Source organism: Scaptodrosophila lebanonensis, unplaced genomic scaffold, assembly GCF_003285725.1.
Source record: "Scaptodrosophila lebanonensis strain 11010-0011.00,11010-0021.00 unplaced genomic scaffold, SlebRS2 tig00000024-arrow-pilon, whole genome shotgun sequence".
Taxonomy (NCBI): domain Eukaryota; kingdom Metazoa; phylum Arthropoda; class Insecta; order Diptera; family Drosophilidae; genus Scaptodrosophila; species Scaptodrosophila lebanonensis.
In genome coordinates, this window is record NW_022060538.1 from 5,694,800 (window position 1) to 5,713,196 (window position 18,397).

The window sequence follows — 18,397 nt, forward strand, 5'->3', positions numbered from 1 at the left end:
TAAGCTGCTTAGCAATGCAAAGGAATAAATCAAAGAGTACAAAAATGCCACCCTCAAAGGCTAAAACCCCATTTGAAATTTGCATAATAAAACCGACGGATTGGCGTGTGCGAAAAATGCCGGCAGAAATGACTTTCCTTATGGCCAATATACTATAATAACAGCAGAAATTGGCAATTGCTATAAACTTGCCTATAGGCGGCAGCCAGCTGAAGCTGCTGCGAATGGCAAACTTAATAGCAGGTTAGTTAGCGAAAATGCGAAAATTGCGAATGCCAATTGAAATTAAAGTGTCAACGGCAAAACGGCAGCCAGTCGGCTGGAGTTGTAAAAACATCCAAAATGAAAAAGCTAACATTATTGTTAGGAGCTAGCCACAAATGTTAGTAAAAGAAGCAACAAAGAAAAAATTGTTTTTGGCCATGGCTCTTCAACGAAAGCGAGGCTGGGAAAACAAGTTCGTCTTCTCTGCATGCATGCACGGTTCATTGAAGTTCGGGCGAAGCGGCAAAGTAATGATCATCAAGTTTATGGCAACATTGACGCTTACCGCCAGCAACTGTTGCCAACAACATATTCCCAGCAACAGCCATAGCAACAATAAACCCAGCAACATTACTAGCGTAACGACCATGGCATTGTCAGCAGGCAGCACTCGAAACAAAAACAAAAGCTTAAAAAGCCACAACAACAACAACATCAGCAGCAACACCATAAGAAAGAAAACAAATGCTAAGCTTGAAGAGGGAGCGAGCGAGTGAGCGAGTTGCCGAAGTTGCAGACGATGACGACGCTAAAGAAAATCAAATTGTGATTAAGTCCGACGAACGAGACCAAGAAAACGACGCTGACGATGACGATGACGACGACGACGACGATGTTGCCGACTATGAGGAGGCAAAGAAAGGTCTATAAAAGAATAAAGCGCGCCAAGTCTGGGCATCAGTTTGATTTGAACTAGCTGTGAAGTGTGCTGTGCTCGAGCAAGAGATATACCTAGAGGCGAGCGATCAAAAGTTAATAACATAAAAGACACCGAAACGTAATCCCCGCAAGGACAAAACCGCAACTGTCGTGTGTGCGTGTGTGTGTGTGCTTTTAGCATTCATTGTGTGTGCGTGCGTGTGATCGCCTCAAAATGACATTCAAACAACGCCATAGACGCGCCTCCTTATCGTTCATCATTTGCCTGCTGTACAGCCTGTTGGCCAGCTGTGAAGCGGGCACGGAGCACTTAAGCAATTTGCCGAGCAATGCCCAAAGTGCCGGCGCTCGAACCATTTTACGGGTATACGATGAGTGCACCCGTGCCGAAGGCGGTTTCGTGCCATGCCTCAAAAAGAAGGCCATCTCGTTCATCGATCGCATTGCGCCCATCGATGCCATAACCGTTGCCGATGGCATTAAGTTGGTCCGCTTGCCGGGCGCCGCATCCGGCGGCGAGGCGTCTGCCGTACGCCCCTCATCCTACAGCGAGAACGAATTGGAGTCCGCGCTGCCACGTTCTGGCAGCGATCGCGACGCCCAGCTCACAGACATGCTTGTCGAGCGTCTGAGCCACTTCTTTAACGGTCACTCGCTGCAGGTCAGCTTTCCCAAATTGACTTCCGATGAGCTTGGACGCGGCCTAGAAGAAGGTAAGCAACAGCTCCAGCCAGTGCTGAAGTGTGTGTGTGTCAAGTGTGTGAGATAATTGAGTTAATTGCTCAAAGCTTGACTTTAAATAATGTTCTTCCCAGTGCCACTATGCACAGTGGTTCCCAAGGAGAAACTATGGAGCCATTTACAAAATTAATTCAAAGTGAATCATTTTAGGAATTGATACAGTGATTGCATTAAAAAGGGGCTATAATTTTTAAAGCAACAAAAAAAGTTACAATTTTTTTTTTCAAAATCTACTTCTAGTAGGAACCTTTTTTACGGAATACCATCTTCATAAAATTTCCTCCTGCCTCCCATAAGCTCCTATAACTACTCCTAATTGTCTTCCTTCTATCGTATAATCTTGTAATCTTTTAATTGGCTATGGTCTTCGGGTTATGAACTCATAGTTTATTCGCTTGATTCTTCAGTTTGGAGAACATGTTATATAATTATATATACAAAACGCAGCGTCTCTGCAAATCCCGGGCCAAACCAATATTTAAATATATATACATATAAAAAAATTAGGGTTTAGACAACATTTACTTTTTTGTACATTTGATGTGAAGAAATCTATTAAAATTTGTTTATTCATCATAAACATTTAACGAATATAAAATAAATGCTTTCTCTAATAAAAATATTTTAATTTGCTTATTTAGAGCAATTATTGTCAGTTATTTTGTTGCGATAAAGTAAATAGAAATTGGAAGCAGCAATAAAAAGTTATCGCCTTGACCTTGTTAAAAAAGCACTTTTCAAAATTTGTTTTCCAAATATTTATAAAAAAAGTTTCAAGATCTTATGAAAAAATCGTGAGCAACTGAACTTAAGAATAAATAAAATGAAATTAATAAATCGAGTAAACTTTAGATTCAACAGAAGCTCAAAAATTATTTAATCGAATAAACCAATCTACAAAAAAATTCATTTCAACAATACTTCAAAGCAAGCAACTACTTTATTGCAACAATATACTGAAGATTCAGTTGTCATACTTAGGAAATGCTGAATGAATGCTTTCTTTCAAAAACCGATCAATTTTATTTTCTTGTCCACCCAAAATTGAGAAAATGTGGAGCGTTGCAAATCGTTTCGGGACCACTGTTTAGCCGCACAGCATTAGCTGGCATCAAGCACCGCTAAATGTATTCATTGCGCGAGAATCAAGCCGTAACAGTGACATAATTTCTTGGCTTCGCTAGGCGTGCCTAATTGGATCAGCGGCAACATGGGCTGCCTGCGTTTAAAACCGAGAGCATGAGTCCCCATCGCCATTGACGCCATCAGCTCAGCATCGCCACATGACAATGCATTAGATTACATGTGTGCATTGTTTTTAATTGAAAAACTGTCGGTATCCACAGTCGCGAGCAACAGCAACACACAACGTTCGACTGCCTGTCGTGTTCCCATTCTGCCTACAACAACAAAGCCAGCAACTGCACATTGTTGTTACCTTATCATGACTATGTACATATATATTCTATGTATTCTATAGGTATATACTCACTAGACGCAATGTATGTACATACTGAAATAATATGAGATGGCGTGGAAAATTGTCTTGTGAAAATGCGCAATTGTTTTCAACGGCTCATTGCGCCCGAACGAAACCCGTTCGTTCAAGCTCATGTGGTTGGTTAAGGAATGACCCAGAAACCTTAACAAACAGCACAACAAACGAAAAACAGCCAAAACTGTCATACAAGAATTTCGTGTTCTTTCTGTTGTGGGGCTTTTGTGTTTTTTTTTTCCTGTGGGGTAAAGCCAAAGCCGCAGACACGCTTTGATGTCATGACTTGTACATTTTGTTTGACCATTTCGTTGACCATTTTCTTGACCATTTCGAGCGGCGACTGGCTGTAACGAAAGTGGCTGTCTGGCATTTCCCGAGCCTAAAACTTCAATCAATTTCAAATTTGACACAACCACTTACAGCGTTTGGACGCGTGGATGAGCGGCAACATTTTCACGCAGCGCGCAAATAAATGCAATAAAAAGTGAAGTTACTTTCACGGCATTACTCCGGTTTTTTTTTATATTTTGGTTTTGTTTTTTTCTTACTTTCAAATCACAACGCATTTATCAAAATCTTTTATCGATACGCTGTTGTTGTTGTTCATTATTACCAAATAAGCGCAGTGCATTAGCCAAATGCAATCGTCGTCTAGGCGTGCAAAACACTTTCCAAACCGCTTTTCGCCACCTGCCACTTGCCACATTTGGCTAATTGTTGCAGCGCATCAGTTGCATATACATACAACATATATATGTATGTGTGTGTGTGTGTGTGTGTGTGTGATCAGCTTGTTATTATGACAGGCAGGATATTCAGTTAGTCACGCCTCCAGTGAGCCAACGCCATCGGCTTGTGGGTTGCATTTTCTTTCACGAAGAGAAATCGTCACAGTCCCTAATGCAGACATCATCAGCATGCAGCATAGCTCGGATATAAGTACAAAGTGACGGTAATAAGTACATATGTGCATAATAAAATGAAAGCAACACACACACACACTCATGCAAATCTAGATACGGGGACGTTGTCATAAAGTAACGAAATACCAAGCGTCAAGGTACAAAACAAAAAAAAAATTATTTGCAAAATATTCTCACAGTACCGTGATGTTGTTATTATTGTTGTTGCTGGTCTCGTTGTTGTAATTGAGCGGGCACTTTCACCAGGCGCCCAGCGGGAAAACAACGCAGACCAACAACAGCAACAGCAACAACACCTTCAAAGCAGACACCAACACCTTTTGACTAACCTAAGCAACATTTGCAACTTTCTTACAGGTCGCGGCAAAATGAAGAAAATGATGGGCATGATGATGATGGGCATGGCCATGAAAATGATGGGCATGATACCAATTGCCATGGGCATGCTATATATATTGGCGGGCAAGGCCTTGATCATCTCCAAAATAGCGCTGCTGCTCGCCGGCATCATTGGTCTGAAGAAGCTCATGTCGGGCAAGTCGTCGGGCGGTAGCTCTGGCTGGTCGTCGGGCGGTGGCGGCGGCGGCGGAGGTGGTTGGTCCTCGGGCGGTGGAGGTGGCGGCGGTGGCTGGGATCGGCGTTCGTTGAACGAGGCACAGGAGTTGGCCTATCGTGCACATAGCAGGCAACAGCAACAGCTGCAGCAACAACAGCAGCAACCGTTTGTGGCGCAGCAAGCGACGCTGCAACAACAGCAACACCAACATCAACAACAACAGAAACCGCAGCAAAAGTCATAGGCCCCAGCAAAGCAGTAGCAGAAGAAAAAAAGATTGTTTGGCGTATCAATTACAAACGCTGCTCAGATGTTATGTATTTGCATTTATCTTATAGATAAATGTTAATCACACACATAGACGCACACATACAAAGACAGGCTGCCGTTTCTTTCAAACAAAATGTAATTAGATTTCAGCTTTTTTTGCACTTTCATTAGACTTGATGCGTTTCCAACGGTTAACAAACAACAAACAAAGAGACAGACAGATAGAAAGACAGACAGACATACGCACTAACGCGCACTTATAGATACATTACGCGTTTGTATCTTTAATGTGCCCCCGTTCTGTGCAGCTCACTGCAGATTTAATCATTATCATTCGCTTTATGTAATCGATTATGTTTTGTTGTATAATGTACTCTCTTTTCTTTACTTTTATGCTATGTATTTACTGTTAGCAATCGGTTCCGTATTTGCCTAGCAGCACTCAGAACACCACCATAACATCAATTTCAACTGTATCTCAACTTTATACACACTCTTTGCATCTTGCAGCTGCTGTTATTTTTCAATTACACATTGTACTTCCGTCTTTCGCCTGACATTGATGATTTTTTCCATCAACCTTTATGCTTCTTTTCCCATTTATTCTCAGTCTTCTGTCCATTTTCCATGCGCATTCTTTATTCATCATTAACGTTAGTTGCCTGCTTAACTGTAGTTAAATGTATGTAATAATTTATTATTTATTAACATTATTTATTTCGTAATTTTAAGCACAACCACAACAATAACGCAAATAAATATGTTTAAGCTGTAACGTTTTCAAAAGAAACAAAAACAATCAACAAAAAAATGAATAATTGTATTTAAATAAATAAAATTAAAATATGAAGAGAATGTGTTGTTTTTCAGCCAAAAGGAAGCTAGAGGAGTCCTTCCTCTCCCTGCTCAACCAGTTTTTTTTATCGCTAAGACTGCGATTGGAATTATCTGATTATAAATCTGGCTATTTTAAAGCAATTAAAACTTTTTGCTTTGCTTACAAATGTTTATTAATGTTCGTTGATGATTAGATAGAGAGAGAGGGAGAGAGAGGGAGAGAGAGATTTAATAAATATTTGATACAAAGTTACTTTGAATGAACAATCATTAAAATATTATGAATTAGTACTTGCGGAATATACCAGAATGCAATACAAATATGGAATTATATAAAAGTTATATAATAGGCCTATATGCTGGAACATTTGCATATACGGAGGCCGTTGGACGCTCTTGGTCGACGTAACGATACAATGGTCTCCAGAATTAGCTAGCATTCCCAAGCTCTGACACTCCGAGTATGAAATAAGCCGAAATTCCTTGATTTTTGTTTTTTTTTTTCTTATTTCAATATGCCTCTGGGTTATTATCGTGGTGTTAAGAAAACTACAATTTTTTCTTGTTAACCCTGAAGGGCTGGCATCGGCTTTATAAAGCGTATTTCAGCCGCTAGAGGATAATTTTTTTTATTAAATACAGTCGAGTACAGTCACTTCTTAAAGAAGGTTTGATTATAATTCAGTTTGAAAAAATTTATTTATTTGTTCATTTCGTAAAGTATTATAAGCTATAAATATAAAGAAGTATAATTTGTTTAAAGATGTCTAAAACATTCACAAACATGCTGTCTTTTTAGCAAGCATTTTCATTGTTTGATATTTGCTTTTGGCTTCGTTTAAATGAAAAGTTTTCCCGTATAGTTTTTCTATTTAAATTGTCTGCCTCCAGCGCATGCAAATCTACGTATGTAACCATCACAAATTTTCCCAAGACATATGAACAGCTGTGGAACTATGGCTCCGCATGATACAAAATGCAACAATAATAATAAACCAAAATGTCAACATTTCCGTTTCAGCTAACTCCTATTTCAGCATATAAATTCAACTTCAAACCAAGTGCGCTTAAAGCCATGTGCGTGCCGTAGAGATCTGTGTCTAGGTCTGCGTGTTTGCGCCTCACGTTATGTATTCCGTTATGTATTCCGTCGTATGCAAAAGAAAATCGAAACTACTTCCGTTCTACCTTTTGGCGTGTGTTCAGCATGCTTTTTTTTTGCTCCGCCCACTCATAAATTCGCTGGCTTGTACGTGTGTGCGAGCGTGTGTGAGTGTGTGTGTGTGTTGGTGCTTCTCGACCCCGGGGTATTTATATCACAGCATACTTTATGGCATACGTTTATTATTCGAGCCCTCTTTGGCACACAAGCTCGAACTTACAAGCTTACAAACACACACACACACACAGCCAGATGTTCATGTTGGCCCCTCAAGTGCAATTTGCACAAGTTATGCTTTAAAAATTGGATACGAAATGATGTCTATTACGTAGTCGACAGACTTGAATGGAGAAAACACAAAATTAAAGAGCCCACAGCCAAAGAATCATATTCGAACTTTCTATGCAACGCTTTCTTATGCCGATGAGCATACATTCAAAATGTGAATTTCTTTTCTAAACCTTACTTCATTCCATTTAAACTTTTTCGGGATTGTCTAATTGCGAAATATTTCAAAAAACATTTTTCGCCTTTTGATATGTTTCCGAACTAGCGATCACAGGGTAGTATAGTACATAAGGTAGTTCGTTTTTTTTTTTAATGAGAAAAAAATTTTTTGTTTTTTCCAAAGAGCAAACTTTGCTATTTTTTATAGAACACGATTTCCATTGGGTGGGGCATCCTGTTTGCCCAGTTTTCCAATATCTTGGTGACGTTTTCTCATAAAAGGCTTGCTCGATATTCGCCACAAGGACATGTATTGTTAATGGTGTTACTTTACTCGCGATCACGAAAAGAAAGTGCCAATTTGAAAAAATATAGTCAAGTAATTTTCAGTAATTATGTCTTTTTGAGAAAGGTGTTCGTTATGTCTTTTAAATGTATAGGTCTATACTAATAAAATATAGGTATTTTCTGGATTATATAAAAACTAAACGGCAAGTTATTAGAAAATTTCTACAGAATCACGTGTTATTTACTTTGTTTGTCCTATCTTGTTTTCGTCTTTTGGAAATAAATAGCCATCAACCTCAGACAAGCGCAGTAACATTTTGGAAAACGTTAAAAGCCCTTTTTACAGCCTGTACCCAAAGGGTGAAAGGCTATACTAGTTTTGTGCGAATGTATGTAACACACAGAAGGAGGCGTGACAGACTCCACAAAGTATATATATTGTTGATCAGGGTGACAAGCCGAGTCGATTTAGCCATGTCCGTCCGTCCGTCTGTATGAGCGTAAGTATCTCAGGTACAAAAGCTAGAATTACCAGACTTGGTATCCAGGTTCCCCTAAGCCCTAGGCAGGTCAAGTTTTTTTTTTTATTCTGATACACTCCCCCGCAATTCGTGTTTTTATAGCCTGTACCCAAAGGGTGAAAGGCTATACTAGTTTTGTGCGCATGTATGTAACACACAGAAGGAGGCGTGGCAGACCCCACAAAGTATATATATTCTTGATCAGGATGAGAAGACGAGTCGATATAGCCATGTCCGTCTGTCCGTCCAAGAGTACAAGTACAAGAGCTAGGATAACCAAAATTGGTATCAAGGTTCCTATAAGCCCTAGGCAGAACGAGTTTGTTTATTTTTTCTGATCCACCCCCCCCCCCCCCCCCCACTCCCCCGCAATTCGTATTTTTTCTTATAACTTCCGTAATTCTCGGAATTTTAAAATCAATTAAAATCAATTTCATCATGATAGGTAAATTCTGAAGAAAGTTATAGCCATAAGTAAAATCGCTGCTCATGCGCTACCTCTGTCGGCAGCGCTGCCCGCTGCTTGCTGCTTTGGTTTAACTTTGTGCTGCATACATACACGCATGTAAACACGCATAGGTACGTGATGTAAATGTATGCTGTTTAAACTGAACATAAACATGTATTCTAATTTAATTTAATTAATTATTTTAATTAATTCATTCATTCATTTTTTTTTAATAATTTAATTTTTTTTTTAAATTTTCTTTTTTTTAATTTTTCCTTTTTGTGGAGAGTACAGGCTATTTTACTGTCGGGCTTGCTCTCTCTTGTTTTCTATAACTACCGTAAATCTTGGAATTTTGAAATCAGTTTTAGTAGTTACGTCCAGTTAGTGCTTATGTGTCCGTATGCCATCATGATGATAGGTCAATTCTGAAGAAAGTTATAGTTATAAAGTTATAAACAAAATTTAATATATTTTTTTTTTAAATTAATTTAATAAATGAATTAAATTTTTTTTAAATAATTTAATTTTTTTTAAATATTTTTGTGGAGAGTTCAGGCTATTTTACTGTCGGGCTTGCTCGACTGTAGCGTTCTATCTTGTAATTATTGAAATCGATGCTTGATTTTTATTGAAAATCTCGTATTGAAGAGAATTAAAGAAATGGATCATCAAAGAAGCTGACAAAGGCTGCGTACTCGAATCGGTCTCTCAATGTATGGTAGTGGCAATATATATTGATGGAAATAGTGGAGGTAGAGTGTCTTCAAACTCAAAATGTTTGTCATCTATTGGCAATTCTGCCAATTTTTAAGTTAGACAAGAAAGTAACTATAAGAAGACTGAGACTTAGACTTTAAAATATTTATTTATTTCATTGTTTTTATACAATTAAGAAAAATAAACGACTTTTGAACAACTACAAGTATTCCACATTAGCTGGCGGACGTGTTTTGCATTTCTTTATAATCGTAGTAAATATTTGATTGTTCATACATCGAGATTCTTAATAGCGCTGTGTGATAAAATATATAAAACTTTTAACAGAAAATAAAATTAAGCCATTAAAGTTTGGATGCCTTTACACAATGGTCCCAATGGTTTATCTTTGAGTTGTATCTAGAAAGGTTGTTCAATCATAAAAATCGAATGGTTTTCGAATCGAATCGGTTTTCTATCGAGTCATAGCTATTATTAGACGGGCTAGTGCCATGTTTTTGTATTGATCAAAAATCAATTCGAGCATCTATTCAAGAATGATTGTTTCGGTTTACAAGCCATTTAGACAACTTTGGTTAGGTTAACACTAATTCTACATTTAAAAAGCAGCTTGCATAATTATTAATGTATTGCGTTTCAAATTATTTAATGAACAGGTTTAAGAAAATATGACGCCTGCACGACACATTTCCAATAAAAGCATAGCAATCAATATTATTAAATAATATAAGACTAGTTCTGGTTTGTTGGAGAATAAAGCAAAAATCTTCAATAAATTATTACTGACCATAAAACTTAAGACATTTATGAGCAACTTTTGAAAATGCTATGTCACACTTATTCAATTTCGAATGCACAAATCTTTAAAGATTTGCATTAAGATAGTCGCTGAGAAGTCACCGTTCGGCAAACTTGTTCAACTTGAGATTAGAACAGAAAAGAAAGGAACACTCTTTTTTTTAAACTAATTTAATTTAATTTTTGTGGAGTCATTTATTGTTGAACGGGTTTTGCATGGGATTGCTATAACTAAGTGGTTAAGTGGTAGGTGGGACTTGTGGCACTGCTTATTTCTTCCACCAACCGGACTTGCCGCTGGACCAGCCACCGCCGCCTCCGCCGCCGCCAGACCAGCCACCACCGCCATAACCGCCACCGCCATAACCGCCACCGCCATAGCCGCCACCGCCATAGCCGCCACCACCATAGCCGCCGGAACCGTGAGAAGTTGTGGTAATCACCTTGTAAACCTCAACATGACCACCACCGCCCCCACCGCTGTAGCCGTGACCTCCGGAATAGCCACCAGAATAGCCTCCGGAATGGCCACCAGAATAGCCACCAGAGTATCCACCGGAATAACCTCCGGAGTGGCCACCAGAATATCCCCCGGAATATCCTCCTCCGTAGCCACCGCCTCCGTACCCACCGCCTCCGTAGCCACCGCCTCCGTAGCCACCGCCATCGGTGTGAATAACTTTGATGACTTGTACGCCGCCGCCACCGCCGCCGTGGCCGCCATATCCATAATTACTGGCATATCCACCGCCACCACCTCCACTCCATCCGCCTCCGCCCCCACCGCCGCTCCATCCGCCGCCGCCGCCGCCGCCGCCGCCATATCCTCCGCCGCCGCCGCCTCCGCCACCTTTCAGCAGACCCAGAAGTCCTGCATTTGCTGTTGCCAATGTGGCGGCTAGAGCCAAAACACACACAAAGAACTGTTTAATGAAAAAGTTGCATTTAATATAAATTTGGATCTTGGCCGGCCAGAGCCTGATTCCAACTCACTCTCATGCTGTACCGTACGCGACCAAAGCGCACTACCAACTAATGCGAATTGTCAAAAAGCGAGCAATTTTAAAGCTTCCCCCCGAAAAGTCTTGAGCCGGCTTGACCAACCACAACAAAGGCGATTAAAGCCAGCGCTTTAAATGTCGAATCATCTCAAGGTATCTTAAGTCTATGAGCTACACTGAAGAGGCCCATGCATGAAGGCAAACAACTAAACCTCTTCGACACTGAACTGAAGCGCTCAGTTAGCTGCCTGCTATGTCTGGCCCGCAGCAATCTGTTCTAAACTGAACTTGTTCCCTGTTACCAAAACATCGTCTATAATTTATTATTTTCATTGGTCAAGAGCAACTGAAACAAGATGAAAGAGGAGGAGAGAGATTATTTTAAACTAGTTTCGGTTTAACTCATTAAGTTCAATCTAATGGCAGAAAAAGCAACCGCCAAATGAAAACGAAAGCGAATCGAAGTGCACTTCCCGACTCTCGACTAAACGAATTGTTGGCAGATATTTTCTGGCCTTTGTTTGTCCATGAATGGCAGCATAAATTTTTGAGTAGATGGCATTATTGTTGCTGACTTTTGTGCTGCAGTTGGCATAAACCACAACATTCGCATACATTTCATGGACAACAAAGGATTTAAGTGCTTGGCATGCAAATTATTGTTCAAACTGCACGCGGCATTCGGAGGGGTGTGACTCTGCACAACTAACTAGTTTGCGGCTCATCATAGAAACAAATCATTAGCAACGTCATCATCAACAACATCATCATCATCATCATGCAAACGTACATATTATATATCGCAATTCCGTTTTGTTTTTTTTTTTCTTCACAAGTTAAATTTTGAATTTAAATAAAACCATTAACGCTTTAATGGCCAATTGGTTTGCTGGCAAGCATGAGAATTTCAAATTGGCCAAAACAAACAACAGCTGACCAAAAAAGAATGTTAATATAATATCTTTAAATACAAAATATACGAATGTATATGGCAAAGCACATCATTAGCAGTGGAAAAATCCAGCAGTCTCCACAGCTTAGTTGTAAAACTTGTAAGTTCGCCTTTAATTAATGAGCTTAAAGTTATCTATTCTTTCTAGCTTAGCTCACATAACTATAATACCAAAAAAACATAAATTAATGACTCGGTTTGTTCAGCTTATTTGCATTTTCAACGCCAATAGCGCGAATATTAAGCTCAAAACAAAATATAAACACGTTAGGGGGAACTCCCAAAATGAAACGAATTGGTCATCAATGATAAACCTTTCAACATCCGGACCTTGAACGACAAATGCTTCTTTTAGGAGCCACTATTTTAAAAGCGTGGTAATGCGCTCCTATTACAACAGTTGTTGGCAAGTTGTTTCTTCTTTTCAATACTTAGCAGCAATGCTTGTTGTTGGAATTTGATGAAGTATACAAATTAAAAAACAAAAAATTAAAACTCCGCAGCTTTTGTACAAATTAAAGAAATAATATTGTTTGATGAAAACGGTACAATTCCGAACTCGAAGCAATATTATAATATTCAAAATCGAATATATTAAACCCAAATTACTAATTACAAGTATATGCTAATGCTCAGCTTAAATTAACACCAATGCTAGGCTTAGTTAAACTCAAGAGCTCAAAGGCAACTATAATTTATAGTAGCTGGCTGCTCTTAACTCATCTAGGCAGTCACAGTTCAGACTAAACTTTAAAAAACGCCAAAGTACAGACAGTAACAAACGTTTGATGTGAAAAAAGTAAAGAGACAAACTGCACGCGCTCAGCCAAAAAGTATGCCATGGCATGTTGGCCCAAGGCTTCCGTCAACTTGGCGCCTAAAAGCCAAGAAAAAATATTTACACTTAAAGCGTGTCAGCAAAAAAAATGAATCAGAAGTACTTGCGGAGGCAGAAGCCATCATATCCAATGTATACACTTAGACTGACTGCTGCACATTGCCTTTGCCATAAGAAAATGGTGAGCTTAAGATTCACCTTGACAAAATCTTAATGTGGTAAAAGGTATTTAAAAGAAAGAAGCTTTTAAATATATGTAGGATGGATTGTAATACATAAGCCAGCAACATATACTCAAAAGTAACCCTAGATAACAAGGAGTATAACGCAGCTATAAAAGAGATGCAAAACTACAAAACTACGTAGTTACGAAGGCGACAAAAATGAGGTCCTCAGCAGCGCAGGAATCTAATTCTGTGAAATAGTGAGAGCTGACAACAGTGGCAGCAAAATATATAACAGAGAAATGTTTGCTTTACGATTTCCTTATAGCGATTACCGATTTAATTTAAAGCAGTTGATCGAAAAGATTTAAAACAAAATCTTGTGTACGAGTTTATATCTATAATATTTGATTTGTGTCGACCAATAAGTGTGGGTGGGTTTGCTGAAAACAGTGTAAAACAAAGCTTATAATAAAAGAAAAACTAAAACGAAAAACACGATAAAATGAAATGTTAAAAAAAAAGAAAGAGTAATATCGAAAATCTCTGATGCTGTAGGGTAAGATTTTATAGTCTATGATAAATACAAAAAGACCAACTGTTTATTATAGTGTTATAAGCATTCTTTTAATGTTTTTGAAACGGTTTTTGAAACTCTACCCACATCTATTAAATCCAATTTCGGATCTGACTGCACAGAAGTTACACATTCTTTCACTTGATGCTTTCGCTTAGTCCGATTAGCTGTTGAGCATCTTCAAATAAAGATTTTTATGACATAGCTTTAAAGACAACGTAAATATTGAAACCACTGTGTTTTGTACTGCCAGTCTGTCTGCCATTCTCTACTCAGCTGTAGCTGACCGGATATCGCTTGGCACGCGCAAATAAGCACCAGGCAGTCAGCACTCTGGCTGGGTTGGCCAAAAGTGTTTGTGTTGCGCGAACAAGTGGCAGAAGGCAACGAAATTGTGCCAAACAGACGCGAGAGTGCAAACTGCAGGCAATTAGCGAGCTGTGGGCTTTGGGCCACTTTGGGCCGCACGTCGTCAAATTACGCTAATTCAGTTGAATGGTCTAAAGTCTGGGCGCATTGGGCACACTTTCCCAGATGGCGGACTGGTGCCACAGATTCCACACTTATATAGAATCATAACGCCAACTCTACAATACAGTGACGTTTGTGACTCTGAACGTGCAGCAAGCAGCAAGCAGAGCGACAAGAAAAGTGCTGCCGCAATACTATAAAGTGCTACAAAGGAAAGTGAAATTAATGTGAAATAAATCATAAATGGATGGAAAAGGGGGCTGCTCCCACTCACGAGTGTGCCAACGATTTTTCCCGCAATTGTATTGACAACTCATCAATAAGCCAAACGTGTGTGAGCAGGCAGCACTCGATAAAATTGTGCATGACGAGAGAAATTCGGAGCAAATTAATCAATTTAAAGCCCAAAACAAAAGTTATCGTCCATTTGGGCAGTTCTTGTTGCCCACATAATCCGTTAATATTCATTATTTATGCCACAGGCTCAGAGCAAATACAATGGGGGTCTGGCCACAAGTTTCCGCTTCAGAAACAATACAATAAGTTGGAGGAAGTTTAGCTCCCCTACTCTTGCCTCTTGCCAAGCTCTGTAAAATAGATTCGTAGTAAAATTTAGTTGACTTTTGAGGTTTTTAGACGATTGCTGAAGCGTAGTAAAAGTCTCGAAATTTTCTACAGACGAGCGGACGGGCGGACGGGCGAACGGGGTGCTGACCACTTTCGGCGAAAGGCCGTAAAACCGCTCAACTAAAACCCAACAATAAAATGTCGAATGCTGTGTAGAATTTGGTTTATTTGCGCGCCAGTTGCTCGAACTTTGAGCCGAGTCCACCGATCAGTTTGATTCTAGCCGGCGTTTGAAGTGCGTGCGTGTAAAATCTTCATCGAATCGTGTAACTACAACTACATATATATTCATACGCATATACTACATATATATAAACTTTATTGAAGGACTAAGTGCAAAATGTGGGAAAAGCAAGTGTTTGTGCTTATCGCTTTTTTACTTATATTACAAGTTGGCAACAATAATGCTCAACAGCAATTCAATCGCTTTAATAGCGGCACTTCCGGGGCCCTTACATCGGCAACAACAACAAATCATCAGCTTAAACGCGGCAGCATCAGCAGCCACAAAGGCCAGGCGGAGCATTTAGAGCTTGAGCTCGATACCTGGCAACCGTTGACGCAACATAACAATTGGTTCATCCTGCGAGCAACGGCGGCAAGTGGCAGCAACTCATTGCAGCAACGTCAGCTTAAGAAACAACAGTCGCAGCCGCAACAGCAACAGCAGCAGGAGCAACGACTTCCTGTCAATTACTACGCCCACAATCATCGCTATAATCAAAGCAATGCTGGCGACGGAAATTACAAACAGGTGCGGGCAACAGAGTCGTATGATGAGCCCAACAACTACGTCCTGGCCATAAGCCAGGCCATGAGACGCGGCGAGATGTTGACACACCGTCAATTGCCTCCATTACAAAATCGACAGCAACAACAAAAACAAACCCAACGACATTGGTTGCCTGATGAAGCCTATGTGCACAGCCAAGCTGAGCCGGAAGCGCGTGATGTTGCAGACGCAGCGCCAGCAATGCCCCTGATGGCTGATGGGCCCGTAAGCGATGCGACAGCAGCTACTAAAGCTATTGACACAACAGCTGCGCAAGATGCCGATACTGATTCTGAAGCTGAAGCAGAGGCTGATGAGGCAACTCTCGCACTTGACGCCTATCTAGCGCCATTCGAGCGGGCGCTTGTGAAAGTGCGCAACTTTTGCGACATCGTAAGCAACATCATTAGCGACGAGGACGACAATAACAATGAAGAGTGGGAGCAACATCATTTACAGACGACAGCAACGCCATCAAGGACGACGACAGGTGGGTGCCAATGAAAGCTAATTTAAATTGTCATACTGCTGCTCCTTCCAAGCGACGCACTAAGAGAAATATCAAAGGGCATAAGTGAGAGCTTCAGTTAAACAGCATTGAAAATAACCAAAAGACGTCCCTAGCTGCACTGCAAAGCTACCCACTTCATTAAGGAAAAGGACTTTAATATGATCCTATAATCACCATCATCCCAAGCTTCAATTAAAAGGGGAAGACTTCAAGTTTGTCCCCTTGTTAATTTCCAGGCACCTTACCTATAGTTTAATCAGTTCACTGGTCCGGGAATAGAAAGATATCCTTGACCGCGGATTAAAAATTGCAATGCAGGGTTTTATAAATCAACTCCCATTTACTGACGTTTTACAAAACGCTTATTACGCAAAGTATTTCTTGATAAAGGTCTATTGATTTTGAAAATATTCATAACCGAACCATATTCAATGTGTCAGATGAATAATTTTTAACTGCAGGCATGAAAATAGGTATAAATTAAAGAAGTTTCGCTTTTCAAATGGATCTAGATTTAACAAAATTTTCTTAGTTTAACTTCTTGAATCTAACTTAACTTCAATTAAAACTCCCAACAATTTAAACTTAAATATAATTTTCTGCTTGAAAAACATCTTCAAAATGAAATCTTTAAGAACCTACTTGAAAAATATGATATAAATGTTAGCTAAATATATACGTAATGATAATTATTTTAATGTATTGTATATAAATGAAATATTCAGCCAAAGCAGTCCCGATTTGAGTGAGATGACACTCTTTAAACGATATGTACTCTTAAAATTTTTAATCAAAATTTTATTCCAATTAATTTTCTCATAAATTTTTATTTTTATTTGAAATTAGCAAACACTTTTGGCTTAGAAATCTAATATATTATAAAGAAACGTGATTTTTTTTTTTCTTATCAAGCTCAAAAATGAACTACTTAGGCACAGACTTGAAGAAGGGAAATTTAAAAATATATTGTAGAAGAATAAAAGAAATGTGAAATTTTATAAATAAACAATTCACAACATTAAAGGAGTTGAAGAATAAACGCATAGTTGTTTTCTACACTAATTAAAAGTCGTGTGCTGGAATCCTTTATGAAGAAACCGACTTCAACTAGAAAATGTTTTAGGGCTAGCTTAGAGGGCCATCAAATAATCAATACTTAATGTCTATCGCCAAAGAATCAATATTTGGTCGTATAATCATATGTAAAAGTGTTAAGAGAACTGGTCCAATCCATAAATCGAACTTGAAAGGTTTACAGATTTAGTCTGCCACCCACCTATAGTAAAAGGTACTAGTATTTCAACTGCATTTTCTCCAAGTGTAGTAGAGGGCTCAGGTGTTTATCATGGGGTATGGCCGTCGTTTTAATTAACTGCAAAATGGCTTAACAACTACGTACGTTTCATTTTCTCATGACCCACAGGAGTCGACCCAAATAAATTGGCGCACACAACATCAAAGGAAGTTCAAGGTCGTCAAAGTCGAGTCCATGCAGTGCTCATGTCAGGGCCATTCAGCACCAGCACTTCCAGCAGCAACAACGCCCATGGCCGAGCCATCGTCAGCACGAGTCGCAAGTTGAAAAAGTTGAAAAAGAAATTACAAAAGCTACTGCTGCCGTTGCTCATTGCATACAAGTTAAAATTTTTAACACTTATACCGGTACTCATTGGCGGGCTGACTTTATTGGTGGGCACCACAGGCCTGGCGGGCTTCTTCTTCGCCCTCTTCACCGCTGTCATGAGTCTTAAGTCGGCTACGGGCCATCGTAGTAAATCGCTAGTGCTTAAGAAAATCTAATTAAATAAATTTAATGTGAAGATCGAACAGCGCCAGTTGTTAAATCGAACAATTCATTTAAAAGCATTTATTGATTTTTTAAGTGCCTTTATATAAATATCAACTTACTAGGTTGATTGGTAAGTATTTAAGAGCTAAAATGCGATTTCGAAGCCGAAGTTATTTTTATTTTATTTTATTTTATTCAAAATATCAACAACACTACTGTCGATTATATTATAAAACTTAATATAACAAATTAAACTGAAATTTAAATAATTTATGATTATGACTGGTTTATCAGAAGTCTCAGCTTTTGTATTGGGGTATTGTACGATAAAGCCCAAGCCTTTTTCTAATAAAACGAAAACTTAATTTTTACATTTTTGACCAATCTCACTGGAGTAAGAATACGTAGAATAGCTCCATTCCACTAATGATAATGTTTGGGTCCAAGAATATTTAAACTGTCCTTTTTAAGCATTTCGCCGAATAGTATAATAGCTATACATGATTTTTTCCTTAATATATATATTGTAAACAAAGTGGCAGTTACTAGTTCTCTCATTTGT

At 39.0% G+C, this 18,397-nt stretch overlaps 3 protein-coding genes across 3 annotated transcripts; 2 read left to right on the forward strand and 1 right to left on the reverse strand.

The window, feature by feature from the left end:
• The first annotated feature begins 1,138 nt into the window (after window positions 1–1,138).
• LOC115621979 lies at window positions 1,139–5,236 on the forward strand. Its single transcript, XM_030515831.1, has 3 exons — window positions 1,139–1,637; window positions 4,444–4,789; window positions 5,221–5,236. Exons 1-3 carry the CDS (start codon window positions 1,139–1,141, stop codon window positions 5,234–5,236), a joined length of 861 nt encoding a protein of 286 aa, XP_030371691.1.
• Window positions 5,237–10,402: 5,166 nt separating this feature from the next.
• LOC115621980 (acanthoscurrin-1) lies at window positions 10,403–11,132 on the reverse strand. Its single transcript, XM_030515832.1, has 3 exons — window positions 11,127–11,132; window positions 10,711–11,056; window positions 10,403–10,626 (listed from the first exon to the last, which is right to left on the reverse strand). The coding sequence occupies exons 1-3, from the start codon at window positions 11,130–11,132 to the stop codon at window positions 10,403–10,405; spliced, it is 576 nt and encodes a 191-aa protein (XP_030371692.1).
• A 3,971-nt stretch (window positions 11,133–15,103) lies between these two features.
• Window positions 15,104–17,846, forward strand: LOC115621988. Its single transcript, XM_030515841.1, has 2 exons — window positions 15,104–16,025; window positions 17,470–17,846. Exons 1-2 carry the CDS (start codon window positions 15,104–15,106, stop codon window positions 17,844–17,846), a joined length of 1,299 nt encoding a protein of 432 aa, XP_030371701.1.
• Window positions 17,847–18,397: the final 551 nt, after the last annotated feature.

Coding starts and splice junctions, on each gene's coding strand:
- LOC115621980 (XM_030515832.1), bottom strand. Junction 10,627..10,710: donor TTCCGGGGGATATTCTGGTG/GCCACTCCGGAG, acceptor GCTATTCCGGAG/GTCACGGCTACAGCGGTGGG.
- LOC115621979 (XM_030515831.1), top strand. CDS start 1,139: ATGACATTCAAACAACGCCATAGACGCGCCTCCTTATCGTTCATCATT. Junction 1,638..4,443: donor TGGACGCGGCCTAGAAGAAG/GTAAGCAACAGC, acceptor ACTTTCTTACAG/GTCGCGGCAAAATGAAGAAA.
- LOC115621988 (XM_030515841.1), top strand. CDS start 15,104: ATGTGGGAAAAGCAAGTGTTTGTGCTTATCGCTTTTTTACTTATATTA. Junction 16,026..17,469: donor GCCATCAAGGACGACGACAG/GTGGGTGCCAAT, acceptor CATGACCCACAG/GAGTCGACCCAAATAAATTG.